We start from the raw sequence: 17,399 nt of genomic DNA, 5'->3' as shown, positions 1-17,399 counted from the left end.
AAGACGCCTAGAAACATTTTAATTAATTTTCTTATGTATGCCGTGAAGGAGTTGGAGCTGGGGCGTGCTTTGAAGGAAGACTCTTTGAAGTATGGTGACTTTAATCACCAAGTAAGATCGGATTTAGGCAAAAGAACTGCTCAGAGGCAATGGGAGCTGGGTACTAGGAGGAATGAATTACGAAGCAAAGGTGCCCAGGTACAGATGAATTTTCCAGCGATGCTGGAAATTATGTGGCAAAATAAGATGTATAATATCAGCAGTCCAGGAGAGGTTGACACATTTCTAGTGCAAATGGAGGGATGAGCTTTAAGTCCTCATTGCATCTGTAAGGGGTCCTATATCGGATGAAATAGTATAGGTGCTAAACACAAATTCACTCTGAACTGTTAGGCTGTTTTTTCTTTTCCTTAAATACAAGTATTTATCTCTCTTTTAGGAAGAAAGGGTCACAAAGGTTGGATTATATCGCCCAGGGAAAAGAGAGAGGGTTTTCTGGGGGGAGGGGGTCAGAGGCACTGGGTGTGGGGTGCATAGGGGAAAAAAGAAAAAAACTAGTCCTCTTTTTGCTATCCTCTAATTTGACTGAGGGCATATATGGGTTCCATCGGGTGGGGAGTTTAACCAAGGGTCTATGTCAAAGGAGATGAAGGAGTCAAAGAGACCCTGAGTGTGAGGTTTTGAGTATGGATAGGCCGAATTTAGTTAATTTTCTTACATGGAATGTTAATGGTTTGAGAACCAGGAAGAAAGTGGCCTGGGTGACAGAATACCTTAAGAATAGTGAGGCGCAAATTATACTGCTGCAAGAGACCCATCTGGAAAGGAGTGAGTGTGGGCTATGCTTTAAAAAGTTACAGTGGGTCCAGGAGGTAGTGTGCTCAGACCAGAGAGGGTATCAGGGGAGTGGCCCTTATTATGAGAAGCAACTCGGGAATAAGGCTAGTTAAATATGAATCGGATTTCTCTAGTAGATGGTTAGTGGCCCCCCTATCGATTCAAAGTAGGCCAGTAGTGTGTGCAGTATATTATGGTCCAAAAAATGATAATCCTGAAGCCCTAATGAAGCTAGAACCTTGTTTGTTGGAGACAATGGACCCAATTGTACTTGGAGGAGACTTTAATTTAGTTCTGAATAAGGAATTAGATCGAACATCGAGAATTAAACATATTAGCCCTCCTAAAACATTTGCTAGACTGAAGAGTATGATGACGTATTCAATTTGATTAACATTTGGCGTAGCAAGATGGGGGAAGTGAGGGACTTTACCTTCTATAGTAAGGAGTATCGACATCACTTTGGTATTGACTACTTTCTGGTAGATCATGAGCTGTACGCAGAAGTGGAGGAGGTAACTCATGTTCCTGCGGTTTTGTCAGACCACTCTTCTGTGGCCTTATCCCGGAGGTTCTATCAAAAAGTGGGGCAGAGAAGGTGGATGTTGGATATGACTATCCTACTAGATGAGGAGGTAGTACTTAACTTAGTGGAAAGAGCTGTTGACTTTTTTCTGTCTAATAAGGGATCTGCAAAAGGGCTAATAGTTTGAGATGCTTTTAAAGCATATTTAAGGGGCCTTTTAAGGTCTATAATGGTAGGTAAAAGGCGTGCGGTGAAGCAGGAATATGAGAACCGAATCAGGGAGATCAAGGCTAGAGAAGGTGATCTCCAGAAGACCTGGATGAAAAGGTTCAGGTAGAGCATCTGTGCTTAGTAGAGAACTGGAGGGGCTGCAGGCAGAGTTTCAGGCATAGTTAGATAAGAGGATACAAACAAATGGAAAGTGAGCAAGCACCAACATTTTGCGTATGGGGAAAGGTGTAGCTCACTGCTGGCCTGGAAGGCCAAAACAAATAGGGCCAGAAACACAATATGGAATTTAATTAGTAGAGAGTGAGGGGAGTTGTTGTACTCTAATGTAGATATAAGTGGAGAAGCCCGAAGCTATGTGAGTAACCTCTATAGCGATGATATACAACCTTGGCGGGAATGTAAAGAGGCATGGTTAAAGACGACAGAGCTCCCCACAACTAACAAATGAGCAGTAGAGGGCGCTAGAGGGTGAGATTACGGAAGAGGAGATCAGAGCACAGTATAGGAGAATAGTAGGCGGAAAGGCAGCTGGACCAGATGGTCTTCCAGTTGAGATCTATACTCACATCATAGACAAAGTGGCTCCAGTCTTAAAAATCAATTTAACGCAATATATATATATAGATGGGGAAACTGCTCCCAGCTCTTGGTCGGAGGCTACGGTAACCTAAATATTGAAACCGAATAAAGACCCGCAGAGAGTGGATTCATACAGACCAATATCTCTCTTAAACACAGATTATCAGATCTTCTCAGGGATTGTAGCATCATAAGTAGCAAAGGGTATAAAGGGAGTTATCCACTCTGACCAAAAAGGCTTTATACCAGGGAGGCAACAAAACAAACGTACGTTTTTGATGATGGGGGTTATAGATATGGCGGAGGCCCAGAATCTACCTTTGACTATAGTAGCTGTGGATGCAGCTAAGGCCTTCGACCAAGTGCACTGGGTGTATCTTTAGGAGACCTTAAGTAGTTTTGGTTTTCCGCAGAATAGAGTGAGGGATGTGAAAAATCTTTATTATCTCCCTGGGGCTAATGTGTAGGTGAACGGAGAACTGTCGGACTGGTTTAACATCTCAAGGGGCACAAGAGAAGGTTGTCCCCTATCTCCGCTCCTCTTCAATTTGTACATAGAGGCTTTTGTTATTTTGATCAGAGCAGATCCCACTATCCTTCCTTTTAAGTTCTCTGGGTTTGGGGTAAAATTGCCTTTATAGGCAGATGATTTGATTCTTTATATCACCAACACGCAAGATGCAATCCCTAACCTGATGGCGAAGGCAGGGAGCTTCGGTTTAATTTCAGGTTATAAAGTGAAAGTGGAATAAACTGAAAAAATGGAATTGAATCAGAGTATGAAGAGCAGGGGGGTTAACACTCAAATGCGCTATCTAAGAGTACTGATCACACAGAAGCTTGAGGATATTTCAAAAACAAACTTGAAGAAAGTTAGCCAGGAGATAGCGAGCCTGCTGTTAAAATGGGCCAACCCACTTTTAAACATCTCTGGTCGGGTAAATCTTATAAAAATGATTGTTCTCCCTAAAATCACTTTTCTTTTTAATTCTATTCCCTTCAACTTTCAGAAGGAGGATATAGCCAAGGTCCAGGGGAAAATAGGGAGCTTCATTTGGGCTTCAAAGGGTCCCAGGATAGCTTGGAAAAAGTTGAGGAGGAGGTTCGAAGCAGGAGATTTGGTTTTACCAGATTTGCTTGTGTACTGCTACACTTTTCACTTTAAGAATGTTCGTATGCTTACTAATAAGTCAGATATGTCATCTATGGGTCTACTTTTTGAGGCAATGTTAGCCGATGTTTTCAAGGCCAGCATTCCTTACTTTTTAAATACAGAGATCCGAAATTATTTAAAAAGGTGAGGCTGAAGATTCTGAGGTCCGCTTTAGGAACTTGGTTGTACCTGATGAAAAGGTTGGGAGTCTCATATTATTCATCACGGGCTCCGATCTGGGAATCCCCGGGTACCCCGGAATGTCTGAGAGATCAAATCAGCCTTTAAAATCTGGGGGGCTATGTTATTGGGAAGATCTTAAAATGGGTTCAAGCCTAGTGAGCTGGGAAGTGTTAAGCACTGCACCAGGGGACAATTGACAAGATTTAAATATTATCAACTACTTTCCTGGTGGGCTACACAAGACTGGGTAGGAAAGGAAAAGGATTCAAAGCTCGATCAGGTGATGAGAGCTGACCGATGGGAAAAGGATGTCTCATTTTGGTATTGGGCCTTTCTGGAGGCGGGTGAGAAGATCAATACTGAAATCTCAAACCTATGGGCAAAAGAGCTTGGGGATGGAGATTTGAAGCAAACGTGGTTTGATTCTTTTTGCATTTTACGAACAGTGGTAAAACCTGCCCCACTTAAATGAAATCATCTGTTTACCACCTATAGAGTCTATTGGTCCCCAGCGAAGTTATCAAAGGTCACAGGCAATATCTACAACTGCCCAAGGTGTATGCTCCCATCAGCAGATGACATGCATTTGTTTATGCAGTGTCCGAAGATTGCTTCCTACTAGACCTCGGTATGTGATTTTCTCAGGGAAGTAACTGGTAAACAGATTAAGGTGAGCCCTTGTCTTGTATTTTTTGGGTTCAATCAAAAAGAAGATGTGCGAATATACACAGTCATTTCCAAGTTTATCTTTTACGTGGTTTTGCTGGCGAGGCAGGAGATATGTAGACTTAAGAAATCCGAAACCGCCCATCCTTTGCTGAGTGCTTAAAAGTATCATCTATATGAGGCAGTCCGATATGGCCTGTGACCCAAGGAGTCAGGATAAGATCTGGACAATGTTGGTCGATTGGAGAGAGAAGGCGAGCGGGTCAGATGATTAAGCCAAACATGCTGTCGGTCCTGGCCTCTCCTGTGTCTTGGTCCCCGTCCGTGAAGGAGATGGAAGTGGAAACAGCAGTATCCACGACTGACATAGATACAAGGCCTACAGCCTTTAGAACCGCTGGGGCCACCTGGAACCACCCAAGATAGTGACACAAGGGACCCACGGGGGACGCGTGCAGTGTCTAAACACAGCCACGAATCACCATTAACTTCAATGGGGAAAGACGCGGTTGGAAAATTACAGATTAAGGACACTTAGAAGAGGACTTGGAGCAAACCCCTTTAGAACTAGGAGGTTCTAGAGTCAACACCCATGGGAGTACCGGAGTACTCGAGTTACCTCACTCAGGGAAGCCGTGTGCATAGGTGTCTTTTCGTGTCAGGTTTCGTCGTCGATTTCAATGGCGAGCTGCTGAAGAATGCTGCAGGCGACCAAGTGGAAAGTGTCCGGGTGGATCGGAGATCTGAAGAACATGAAAGCAGAGGGGACAGAGTCTGCCAACCAATGTCGGGTGATTTCAGGTGAAGAAGGTGAAGCTTGACTCTTCAGCCACAAGGACCAGGAGGCGTCGAGGATGACCAGGAGCTGAATTAGAGCTGTCCCACGAAGGATGTCGAGTGCTGCGGTGTCGGTTTCCGGATTGGCCCCAACAAGCCTTGGCAACAGTAACCCACGCAGAAAGCAAAGATGGGCTTCGGTGCAGACCAGCGAGGTCTGAGGGACTCACCCTTTGGAATGAAGTCAATGCACATCTGGAGCAACCCGGAACGCACAAGAAACAGTAGAGTTACCTTCGTGGGGACCCACCAGTCGACAGACCAGGGATCGCGAAGGGGCCTAGAGCAGAAATGCTACAAGTGGGCTCAAGGAACACTCGTGGAGTGTAGGCCCACAATCTTCGGTGCAGGTGGTGCTTGGGGCTTGGACTACAAGTAGCCCAATGTACAACTTCGGGTAAGCTCGAGAAGTCGATGCACTTGCAAATGTGCACGGTGTCCAGGAGTTCCGGTCCCAAGTCACTCGTGAGGGTAGCGGGTCTCAGCTTTGCTAGGATCTCGTGTCGGCCTCTGAAAAGTCTGGAAGTCCGTGTCCTGAGTCGCGCATCCGTCGGGATCCGGCAGGAGCTTTGGAAATGCAGACCGGCAAGATGCCTCTTTGGTGCCTGTTTGAACAAGAGAGTCACCCCTTGACCCCAAGTGTGATTCTTCTGTTTTCTAGTCGAGGTAGAATGTTGAAGTTCCAGGATATATGTTGCAGAGTTGCATCCAGGTGTCATTTGAAGTCCCAAGGACTGGGTTCCTATAACGACTTTTTGATGGATTCTTTAAAAAAATTAACAATTACAGTTCAACTTAATGGAATTTTGGTTGTTTTTTTTACTCATAAAAATTCTATTTTTCTAAACCTGTTTGAAGTAATTTTGAAGTGTTTTCATTGTGTTACTGTGTGTGTGTATGTTGCACAAATACTTTACACATTACCTCTTTAGATAAGCCTGACTGCTCTGTGCCAAGCTACAAGAGGGTGAGCATAGGCTATCTTTTAGTGTATATCTAGCTGCTTACCCTGAGTATAGTGGTGGTTCCTGCTTGTACAAGGTGCATACTCTGATAACCAGAAATGCCATTTGTAACAACTTACTAATTACAGTCTGTGTTGTAATGGTTGGATTTAAGACACCACTTGAAGCTGTTGTGTGGGTCTGTTAAAACATTCAATTGTAGCTAAGAGGACAGGATTTGAACCCCAAATCATTTGTTTGAGAACTTTTACCAAGTTGTTTTTGAACTTGAGGAGAATTTCTTTGGTGAAGCATTGCAATAAGGCTCTAAATCGCATTGGTGAGGCAAGGTAAAACAGTAACTGACGTCAGAGTGCAGGTTGGTGTTTATTAGATACTGGTGACCCCATGTCCAGGAGCAGTGCTTAATTTGTAAAAAAATGTTTTTAATAAAATAAGTGCCAAGGCTCTCGTCAGGAAGCCACAGCAGCGTGCACCACACATTGCCCCTGCCATGCTGCCAATGATAGTACTAACACGACTACTAACCATCACACTCCTACAAGTGTGCCAATTTGGACTATTCCAGGTCCCCAAAGCTATAAGAATGGCTTGGGCGGCAGGTAGTAGTAATTTTTAATTGATATTGAATTAATAGTTAACTGTTGTGTTTTTTTCTAAATCAGCCAGACAGCGCCACCTTGTGGCAGCCTGTCTAGCAAGCTCTGGTGCTGACAATTAAGTGCTTTTGCCAAGCAACCGGAAACCACTGGCGCAAATTAAGAACTGTCCAGTATAGAAAGTCATGGTTGGAGCCACATCATGGCACTGGAGAGCTATATCCGGTGTAATGCTTTTCCCAACTAGAATGGCACCTGGGGATTATTCTTAAAATGAGGAATCTGCAGAAAGATGCAGCCATCAAAATTCCTCATCGTGAGAAGCTTAGAGTCATAGTGTTAAGGGTGAAGTTTTGTCTTCCAAACATTTTCAGGCTCATTGTAGGATCCCATTCACCAGCGACCACTACCTGGGTGAGTCACAGCTTCTAACAACTGTGAAACTGACATGTTTGAGACTCCTCCTGGTTCTACCATTGAACTTGGCAGGAGAATGGTACTGAGCTGGAGCTACAAGGAATTACAACTGTCCTGCTGCCAGGCTCCATCCCCAATTGAGAACAATATTCTAAAATAGAGCAGTATCTTACCTGTGAAATACCTACTAGCCATATGCTACCCGTCACCTAACCAGCATTATTACTTGTTGGATTATAAGTGACTCTTGAGAAAAATTCATTAACCAGTGGCAACCCCCAGTACTATAGCAGAAATTAGTTTTAAAAAAAATTACATTTATCACTGAACTGGTAGTCAAACAAGTCAGATAGGTCAGCATTGAGCTAACAAGTAATTCCCAAAGTTCCATAATCTTTAAGAAATCAATACAACCCCAAGGACAGCGTTCTTATATTATTTGATTATCAACCACAACAAGGAAATCTATTCTCAAAGGGGGAGTAAAATCTAACTGAAATGTAACCATCAAACGATAATGCTGTCTCATAGTATGTGGAACAATGTCCATATACATATAATGAAAAGCTTTCCACAAGATCTTATTTCTCAATGTTACAGTGTTGATGTAAACAAATGAATGCAGTTTCCAAACCTGAAGGTCTCTTTGGTCCTTTTTATTTTCCAGGTTAGGATTCTTCAGAATGAACTCATTAAGAACACTGTCAAACGTAAAAGTAACAGAATTATAATTTGACAGAACTGCAAATAATAGCATAAAAACACAGTAGTACTAGAGTGCCATAAAATCCCGGGGGCCTGACAGCAGGGAGTAGGATAGTTTGAGGGCTAGTGTGAGTAGGGGATTCTCATTTTGGCTCGGTTAGCCCCTTACAGGGCATTCTAATGAAAGCCCTGAGCTGTACTATCAAAGACTGTAAATCCATGTTATGACCTAGAGCGAAAAGGACAAAGGGTGCACCGAATAGTACAATTCGGTAGAAAATCATCTTTCTGATTAAATATTTGGCTGAAGGAAGAAACCCAACAGTATTTCCTTAAGTTTAATTCAGATAAAGAGATCATATACAATTCAATAAAGCTCCCCAAGGATGCTTTTTATTTTATTACTCTTATTTCATAACCAAATGAACACGACAACAAAGCGTCAGAAAACAAAATCTGATTTACATTTCTTTAATTGAACCCTAACAATCATTTGATATCCGCAGCAGAGAATAATTAAGAAAGGTTTATCTCAGCAAATGTAATATAGAGAAGCCTATGCATAGGGTTTGCCTTCCCAGTACTTGATGAACATACAAACAAATGTGCAAAGGTCTTTCGCCTCGGCCCCTCAAGATGCAACTCCAGCATACAGATAAAGAAACACTGAATGCATTCCCCATCGTAAATAGGTCAGTAAATGTAAAAAACATTGATAACATGGCAATTTCAGGTTGAATTAGGACTGTTGTAATGTTTTTTTCAAGATGGTTTTGTGTGTATGTTTCCATCACAGAGAATATCGGGTCAAACCTGGGAACATGGCTTGCCTAACTATTGAGATGTTTTAAAGATACATGATGTGGAAGAGCTAAACAAAATAATCGTTGCTCTTCATACAACGGTCTCAGAAATGTTTACTCACCTGCAGTTCATACCCTAGTAGGCTTCGACAACCCATGATAAATGCAACTCCTTGAGCACTTGTCTAAGAGGGTAGCGAGGGTGAGAAATCACAGGCTTCTCAGGGAGGCAGCGTGGGGAGCTCACGTTCTGCACTCACTAGCCAACCAACAAATACATTAATTTCAATGTCCAGCCCAGTGCTTCTATTTTCAAGAAAGAAAGTCCTTTAATCACACAGTTGTACGGTTCCCGTCCCAGACTGGGACATCACCCTCGAGCACGTCCCCGTTATCACTGCTCATTGTATCCGAACTTTTGAACCAGTATCACTAGAACAGACTCGCGATGCCAAAGGAGCATGCAAATCAGGTTCTCCCTTGGATGCGTGCCCCCCCCCCCCCCCCCCATGATCCTCCACAAAATCATAGATACAGTCAATCCAATTATAAATCAGATAGTTAATTCCTCTCTGAGCCCAGGTACAGTGCCAGAAGAATGGAAGCATGCACTGGTAAAACCACTGAAAAAGAAACAAAACATCGACCCCTCGGTGCTCTCAAACCTCCATCCCATTTCACTGCTTCCCCTGCTAGGCAAAATCACAGAAACATTCATACACAAAGAACTAACCAAATTCATTGAGGCCACTAATATCCTCCACCGTTAGCAATCTGGCTTTCGTCCCAAGCACTCCACAGGATCGGCACTCCTGGAAATAACGGACACACTAAAATCTATAGCCGACAAAGGCAGGAAAATGGTTCTGATCTTACTTGACTTGTCTGCCGCGTTCTATACCATCTCGCACAGTATCCCCCTGAAGAGACTCGAACTCTGCAGCATCACAGGCACTGCTCTGGAATGGATAAAATAATTTCTCACTAACAGCAGACAAGCTGTGACCATTGGCACTTTCCTTTCTGTGGAACGCAACATAACAACAGGAGTCCCACAGGGCTCATATCTGAGCCCATTGTTTTTCAACATTTATACAACCCCACTCATCTCCCTGATAGCATCCTTTGGGATTGAAGTTATGTCCTTTCTCTAGACAACAATTCTACAGACGCCAAACTTAACTTTAAACGCTGCCTAGCTGAAGTCATCCAGTGGATTAAGGACAACCACCTTAGATGCAACACCGACAAGACCGAAATCCTTCCCAAAGGGAAAGAGGTCTCATTCGAGCCTTGTAAATGGTGGCCAGAGGGAACAACACCTCCACCTGACATGGCCAAGGAAGCCAGAAATTTAGGAGGTGAGTTCGATACTGCGCTTTCCTTCCTCCCACATGCAACAGCTGTAGCAGGCACCTGCTTTAGCCTCATCAAATCGCTAAAACATTCTTTGATCTAATTCCACTTGCCGCAAGGAAATCAGTGGCAGTGGCCCTAATTCTCTCGCGCCTGGACTACTGCAACAACCTTCTGGCAAGTGCCAACAAATCAACACTAAAAAACTCCAAGTTGTCTAACAAGCGGCGGAGCGTTTAGTTCTAAAACTCCCATGAAGGTCCTCTGCATCAGCGACCTTAAAAGTCCTTCATTGGCTTCCACTGCACAAAAGAATACTCTTTAAAATCCTCCTAATCACCTTTAGAGCCATGCTTAAATAAGGACCAAAGTACCTTTCAGCAACGATCACTCCCTAAATCACAACCAGGACCCTTAGGTCCTCATCAGCCAACCTCCTTAAACTACCCATTTTCAGATGTAAAACAAAAGGAGAAAAAACAGTGGCCACCTTGGGGACCAAAGCCTGGAACCTTCTGCCAACTCATCTAACAGAAACCCAATTCAGGGAGGCACTGAAGACTTGGGTAGTTAGTGCCTTAGACAAACTCTGCCTTTCACTCATTTAGGATTCTTCGGGCCCCCTCTCACCTCCAACAAGCGCCAGGATGCTCCTTTCGGAGTGGCAGGCAGCGCTATACAAATACCGCTTTACATTACATTACTAAATACTACACAATGAAAATAATTAGAGAAGTCAGAGTCCATAAGAACAATCCTTTATAAGGACTATACACTATTTCTGCTCCCACTACTACTCTGTCGGTTTGTCCCCTAGCTGTAGCCTCCCTCCCCCTTTGTAATTTCGGGGGATGGCATGAATACAGCAGAGGTGCAACCTTCAAGCCCAGTCAGTCTTTTCAGTCTTATCCCAACCTGATGGAAAAGGATACTCACTTTTGGTAAGAATCTTTCTGGTGGATACTCCATCAACCTCCAAATTCCTCACCTTCGAATATCCCAGATGCTACTCTGGATCTGTAAACTTCTGTAATAGCTCTCTGGCACCAATAGGGGGTGTTGGCTCTGACTGGACACCAGAAAAGGATTAGTGGTGACATTACTGGAGCCATTTAGCCTCCATCCTGGCGTACTGACATCAGTTCCACTTTTTAACTGCATCGCTTGAGGCATGGATGGGACTAACATCTAGACAAAAATAGTTCCGTAGCAACAAATTTAAGTGGCATTGTTTTATGAGGCTTTCAAATTTTCTTCAGAAGAGTGAATAAGTGTGGGACCAGTGAGGAATATGCAGGTAAAGAGAGAATCTACCAGAAAGATTGTTACTGAAGGTAAATTACTTTTTCTTGTGCTAGATACTTCTACCTGTAGATTCTTCACTTTTGAACACAATCCCAAGCAATACTCATCTGTAGGAAGTGGGCCTGAAGGAAACTCTCTCAAACGAAGAAATCCAGTAAAACTGAGCAGGCAAAGTAACCCTCCCTAATTACTTCCAAAACCATGCAATTTTGATCTGCAAATATGTGGTTGGAGGTTCACTTTGCCATTTTTTAGATGTCTCCAACTGGTTTATCTCCAGCTAAGGCCACAGTGGAAGACTTTGCCCTGGTGGGATAGGGCAAGATTTTCTCAGGCGGCTGTTTTTTCGCCAGTGAATGTAGATCTTTATACATGGTATAATCTAGCTGGAAAGACTCTGGAGATGAAAAGGAGACACCACCTTCAGTAAGAAAGCCACATTAGTCCACAATATGAGCTTATTTGCGAAGAAGCATGAGAAAGGTTGACAGAAACCTCAGAGACTGTAGCTAGCTAACTCAATGAGCTGAGGTCCCCACAGCCAAAACATAGTCTTTAACATCAAGCATGTAACACCCACGGGTGACCTGAATAAAGGTGGTTGGACTGGGTGACATAAAAAAGGCCAACAAGGCTGCAATATACCACTTCACTGTTCCAACTGCACAATCTTGTTGAGCCAAGGATAAAGCAAATGTGTGGATGGTAGCTAAAGTTGCTTTCAAGAGGTCATTGTGCCTGCCTGTGCACCGGGCTACAAACTTATTACATTTCCCAGAAAACACTGACCTAGTTGAGGGGCAATGTGCTGACGCGATCATGTCAACCACCTCTGGTGGATGCTGAAAGGAATTCAGATTGCCCACTCATTGTCCATGAAATGAAGATGTAACCATTGGAGATTGGGGTGCAGGATCTGGCAGCCGATTGAGAGAGCAGGTCCACTCTGACTGGAAGATGAAGTGGGGCACACTAGAAGGGGGGGCACACAAGGAGAGGTGCAGTAGGTCTGCACATCACATCCTTCATTGCTAGTCTGAGGCGATGAGAATTACTTTGACCTGGTCCTGCCAAATCTTCCACAGAACCTGAAGAATCAAGGTTATGGGAGACACGCATAGTGTAGAAGAAACCCCTATTCCAGCAGGTTCCCCAAATCTCCCTGGTTATGGATACTGAAGGGCACAGAACATTGAAAAATGAGTGTTGTCGAGAGTAGCAAACAGATCCACCAGAAGCGTTCCCTACAGGGCGAAGATGTTCTCAACCACCTATGGATGGAGATACCACTCATGGTCAGCAAGATGACCCAGTTTGGGATTGTCGGCTCTGACATTGAGTGAACCCCCAAGGAGGGTGGGTACCAGCCACACCCTCTGTTGGTATGCCGAAGTCCACGCATCTTGACAGAGAAGGTCAGACCCCCACTCCTGCTGTTTGTTGATGTACCACTTAGCAGTTGTAATGTCCAGCAAGATCTGGACAGATTGGCTGTAAAAGGACAAGCGGAAGGCAGGCCTCAGGTGCCAAATGGAGTGCCCTGAGTCCTAGGAGATTGGCGTTTAAGTTCTGCTCTTCTGGGGCCAGAGACCTATGATACACAGATCCGCCAGATGCACACGAAACCTAAAGGTGGTTGCATCTGTCACCATTGTGGTAGATTAATAAGGACTTCTCCCAAGAAAGGTACTTGTAGGAACCCCACAACCCACCGTGGAATCTCTGAAGATCACAATGGAATCTGCCAAATCTCGCGGATGTTGGAGCCACTGCTTGTGGAAGAACCATTGGAGGGCCCTCAAGTGCCAGCATGTGTATGCAACCAGGAGGAGGAGGATGCAAGAAGTCAAAAGACTGAGCCGGCGCAAATTGATAGGACTGGAACCCAAACTCCTTGTTAAAACATTGGAAGCTTATCCAAAATGTCCTCGGGAGGAAAAGAATCCAGGAACAAGGTTGTGAAGAGTACTGTCCCTATGAACAGGAGTTGCTGGGAGGGATTCAGGTAAAATTTGGGTACACTGATTGAAAACTCCAAAATGTCCAGTAGTGAAGCAGTCAACTGCAGATAGTGCAATACAATCACGAACCAACCATAATGCAGCCAGTCGACCCTGTACAGGGAACACTGGCATCCCTGATGTCCTGAGATGTGCCACGACCATTACCCTAGTGAGACCTCGAGGTACCGAAGTCAGTACAAAGAGAAGAATAGCAAATTGGAAAGGAGTAGAACCCAAAACAAAGTACAGGCAGTTCATGTGTGATCTTAGGATCAATACATGAAATTCTCTGTCAAAGGCTTTGGGTTTCGGAATGGGCGAAAATCCCTAAAGGTCGACTAAAGTCCCAGAGATCTAGCTGTTTCTCTTCCTTCATTAAATTGCTCTAGCACTTAACGTGCTTTATGACTAAATAGCTGCTACCCCATCGACCGGTATGCCCGCGAATGTATATTTTACATCTGCTGAAAGCCCTGTAGAGGGCAGCCAAGCATACCCTCTCACTGTAATTAATGAGCTTATGGTCCTGGCAATACAGCCCACCATGTCCTGGCTGCACTGATGATGTGGGGAGAGGCATCCTGTCCATCACAGACAACTTTAGCGAAGTGGTTCCTTAGGTGTTCCAGCAGATTAGAGACTACTAAAACTGCCATGTCCCAAAGGGCATCGGTGAGGCAACCCAAAAGCCAAGCGGCATTCAGTGAGCGTAACACCATGCTTCCTGAAGAAAAGGTTTTCTTCCCCATACCTCTTAATTTCTTAGATTCCCTATTGGTATGGGAAGTAATGAACCACCAAACTCTCAGGCGATGGATGCAGGGATAAGAACGTGAGTTTTGAGGGGCTTGTCTGTTACATCAGACTATAAATTTGTATATTTGTTTAGGGATAAATTAAGAAGTGTGTCCTGAGTTTCTGTATGAGAGCATGTCAAGTGCCATTCCTAAATGTTCCAGTCGAAGGGGCAGCACCTGAGGAAGACTGTCTTTGAGCCAGGGAAGATTTGAATTTTCAGTATACAATAGTGAGAGAGCCCTTGCTGTGTGAGATTCTGGAGCCACTAGATATTTTTAACAATTCTATTACATAGCTCGGTCTGCCCTTATGAATGGCTTTGAACCGAAGGCTGCAAATTTTGGATTTGACTATAGCCTAAAGTAGAACCCAATGCAGATCTCTCAGTAGAGGGGCAATCTGGTCAATCTTCTTTTCACTAATCTAGGCTGTGGAGTGTAAGACCACTTTCAGTGGTCGCAGGGTTTTTGCTGGAAGGCCACACTGGATGGCATTTCCTGAGTCTAATCTAGATATTATGAAAACATAGGTGGCCGTCTTGAGTTGATTGTTTCACAGCAGATGTTTTATTCTTTTTATTTAATGAATAACGAAATTAGAAATTTGCGATTTGGGAAAATTTATGTATGTGTATTGTAAATTATGTGAAATGTAAATTAAAGTGTACAATCTTTGGCGAAGAAGTTGATGTCTTAGAACAATTATTTTCAGTTAAGTGATCATTAAGGTAGGTCACTCCTTTAGTTTTAGTTTCAAGATAGTAATAGGAATTTTATTTTTTATGAAATGAGATTTAAGGTGTTTTCCAATGACCCTAAGAAAATCTTTGTCACACCTTTTTGAGAGTTAGGATGTTATCTATGGAGAAGAAATGTATTTAATGGTGTGTATTATATACATATTGATGGAGACTGATGCAGAAGTTTTCTAGAACTTGGCTTAATAAGTCAACGTAGCGATTTAATGAAAGGGGGAATATAATGGCTCTTTTTAAGAGATACTAGTTGAGGTCTGAAAGTATGAGATGCTAAATTTACTAGGTGTGATTGGTTAGGAAGGATTTGAACAACCCACGTACTGACGGTTAGGCTCATTCTGTATTCAAGTGTTTTCAGGAGTATTGTGTGATTGACAGTGTTAAATGCTGCTGCCAGGTTGAGCAAAATTAGAATATTTCTTCTTTGTTTTCAATTCATAGGGTATTGTAAAGTTTTCAGTGCAATGCCCTGTGCTGAATCCGAACTGTGTCGACGAGAACAAATCCTTGCCCTCGATTAATTTGTTTAATTGTATTGCGACTGAATTTTAGATGCCTTTTACCCACATAGGGGATGTTCATGATAGGGTTGTAGTTCTTCACGCTTCAGGGTCAGCAGTAGCTTTTTTTTATTTTAGGGGTTACTTGCCAAGTTTAAGGTAGTTAGAATATATGCCATGCTATAACAATAATTTAAATATACCAAGCTAGTGTGGTGCAAAACGTTGAAAGTTCCTTTTTATTTTTGGCACAGCTAGGGTGTCTTTTTTGTGGTCTGAATGAGTTCCATCTGATACCTGATCTGGGAAGGAATGTTGTTTTAAGTGGTTCAGATAGTGGAATATTGCGTCTGATATTTAAGATTTTATTGGAAATATAGTGGCGGTTTGGGTTCTGGGCTGTTCCCTTTAAAAAAAAATGAACATTTTCTTAACTGGATTTTGTACATGTGCTATTTGATTCTGTATGTATGTTGCTTTGGCATTTTATATTACATTTTTGAGTTTTTCTTGCTGGTTCTAATTAATGTAGACTTGGTCTTGGCAGGTGTTTTCAGATGATTCCAGAGTTTCTCAAAGCCTTTTAAAGTCGCTTGGACAGTAGATAATTGTTAATTAAACCATGATTTGTGTGAAAAGTTCCTGGGGGGTTTTCATCTTTTATAAGCTGCCTTGTTGATAAATTGGTCTACTGCTCTAGTATAAAATAGTTGTTATAGTATGGATATTTGATTGAAATCCAAGGTATCTATTTGAGATGTTTTTGAAAGTTTCTTCAGAAATGTTTCTATAATTCCCGACTAGGATTTCGTCTTGGAGTTCTAGGGGTTGGGACTGAGAAAGTGTATTTTGAAATTGTCCGATCAGTCACTCTCTATATGGAGGTTGTGAATGTCATAGGTTGAATGGCTGTTAATATCAAGTCCAATATTTTTCCTTTGGTGTAAGTTGGGCTATATATTAGCTGACTCCGATTGAAGATTTGTGTTCTGCTGACTAATTCCTGATAGAGCCTAGCTTTGTTGATGCTCAGGTCTATTTAACAATCACCTAAATAATAATGTAATAATTACTGTTGGAAGGTGGCATTTCACTCACAGGGAGATAGTCCATTATCTGTTCTGTAAAGATATTTTGAGGAATTAGGTAGTATGTAAATTATGTGCAGGAAGGGGAAACATAGAGGGGTCAGCAAGGATGGCTATGTTGAAGCATTCGAATGATGAGAATAATGGCCTGGGGAGTAGTTTATACAGTTTTGTGTTTTTGATAAGCAATCAATCAGTCATTTGTAGAGCACGCTACTCACCTGTGAGGGTCTCAAGGCGCTAGTGGGGGTGGGGGATGACCCAGCTACTGACCTAACAGCCAGGATTTTAAGAGTCTCCTGAAGGTCAGCAGGTCCTGAGTCTGTCGCAGGTGGATGGGGAGGGTTTCTATGTCTTGGCAGCGAGGTGAGAAAATGACCTGCCGCCGGTGGTCGTTTGGCAGATGCGTGGGACGGTGGCGAGGGCGAGTTCAGCGGAGACCTGCCGCCGGTGGTCGTTCGTTGAGGTAGGCTGGTCCGGTGTTGTGGAGAGCTTTGTCTGCAATGGTGAGGAGCTTGAAGGTGATCCTCTTGTTGATCGGGAGCCAGTGCAGGTCTCTCAGGTGGACGGTGATGTGGCTGTGGCGGGGGATTCTGAGGATGAGGCGTGCGGAGGCGTTTTGTATGTGTTGGGGTCGTTTCTGGAGTTTGGCCGTGGTTCCTGCGTAGAGGGCATTGCCATAGTCCAGCCTGCTGCTGACGAGGGCTTGGGTGACCGTCCTTCTGGTTTCGGTGGGGATCCATCTGTAGATCTTGCGGAGCATGCAGAGGGTGTTGAAGCAGGAGGAGGAAACAACGTTGACTTGCTGGGTCATAGAGAGCATTGAGTCCAGGATGAACCCCAGGTTGCGTGCGCGGTTGGTGGGTGTAGGGGCAGCTCCCAATGTGGTCGGCCACCAGGAGTCGTCCCATGCGCAGGGGGAGGAGCCGAGGATGAGGACCTCCGTTTTGTCATAGTTCAGTTTCAGACGGCTTCATCCACTCTGCGACGGCCTTCATTCCCTCGTGAAGGTTGGATTTGGCGGTGGCTGGGTCCTTGGTGAGAGAGAGGATCAGCTGGGTGCCGTCGGCATATGAGATGATGTTGAGGTG

General features: G+C 43.7%; 1 protein-coding gene across 2 annotated transcripts in view; it reads right to left on the bottom strand.

Moving 5' to 3' along the window:
• Positions 1-17,399, bottom strand: part of DOP1A (DOP1 leucine zipper like protein A) — a 1,012,538-nt gene that overhangs the window by 224,726 nt on the left and 770,413 nt on the right. For both annotated transcript variants that reach the window (XM_078648131.1, XM_078648132.1), the window contains one exon: positions 7,628-7,694. In XM_078648131.1, the coding sequence (XP_078504257.1) occupies positions 7,628-7,694 (67 nt within the window). The remainder of the gene's footprint in view (positions 1-7,627; positions 7,695-17,399) is intronic.

The sequence above is a fragment of the Lissotriton helveticus genome, chromosome 6, assembly GCF_964261635.1.
Source record: "Lissotriton helveticus chromosome 6, aLisHel1.1, whole genome shotgun sequence".
Taxonomy (NCBI): Eukaryota; Metazoa; Chordata; class Amphibia; order Caudata; family Salamandridae; genus Lissotriton; species Lissotriton helveticus.
Note: the sequence above shows the minus strand (reverse complement) of the source record. Positions and strands in the feature narration are given on the sequence as shown.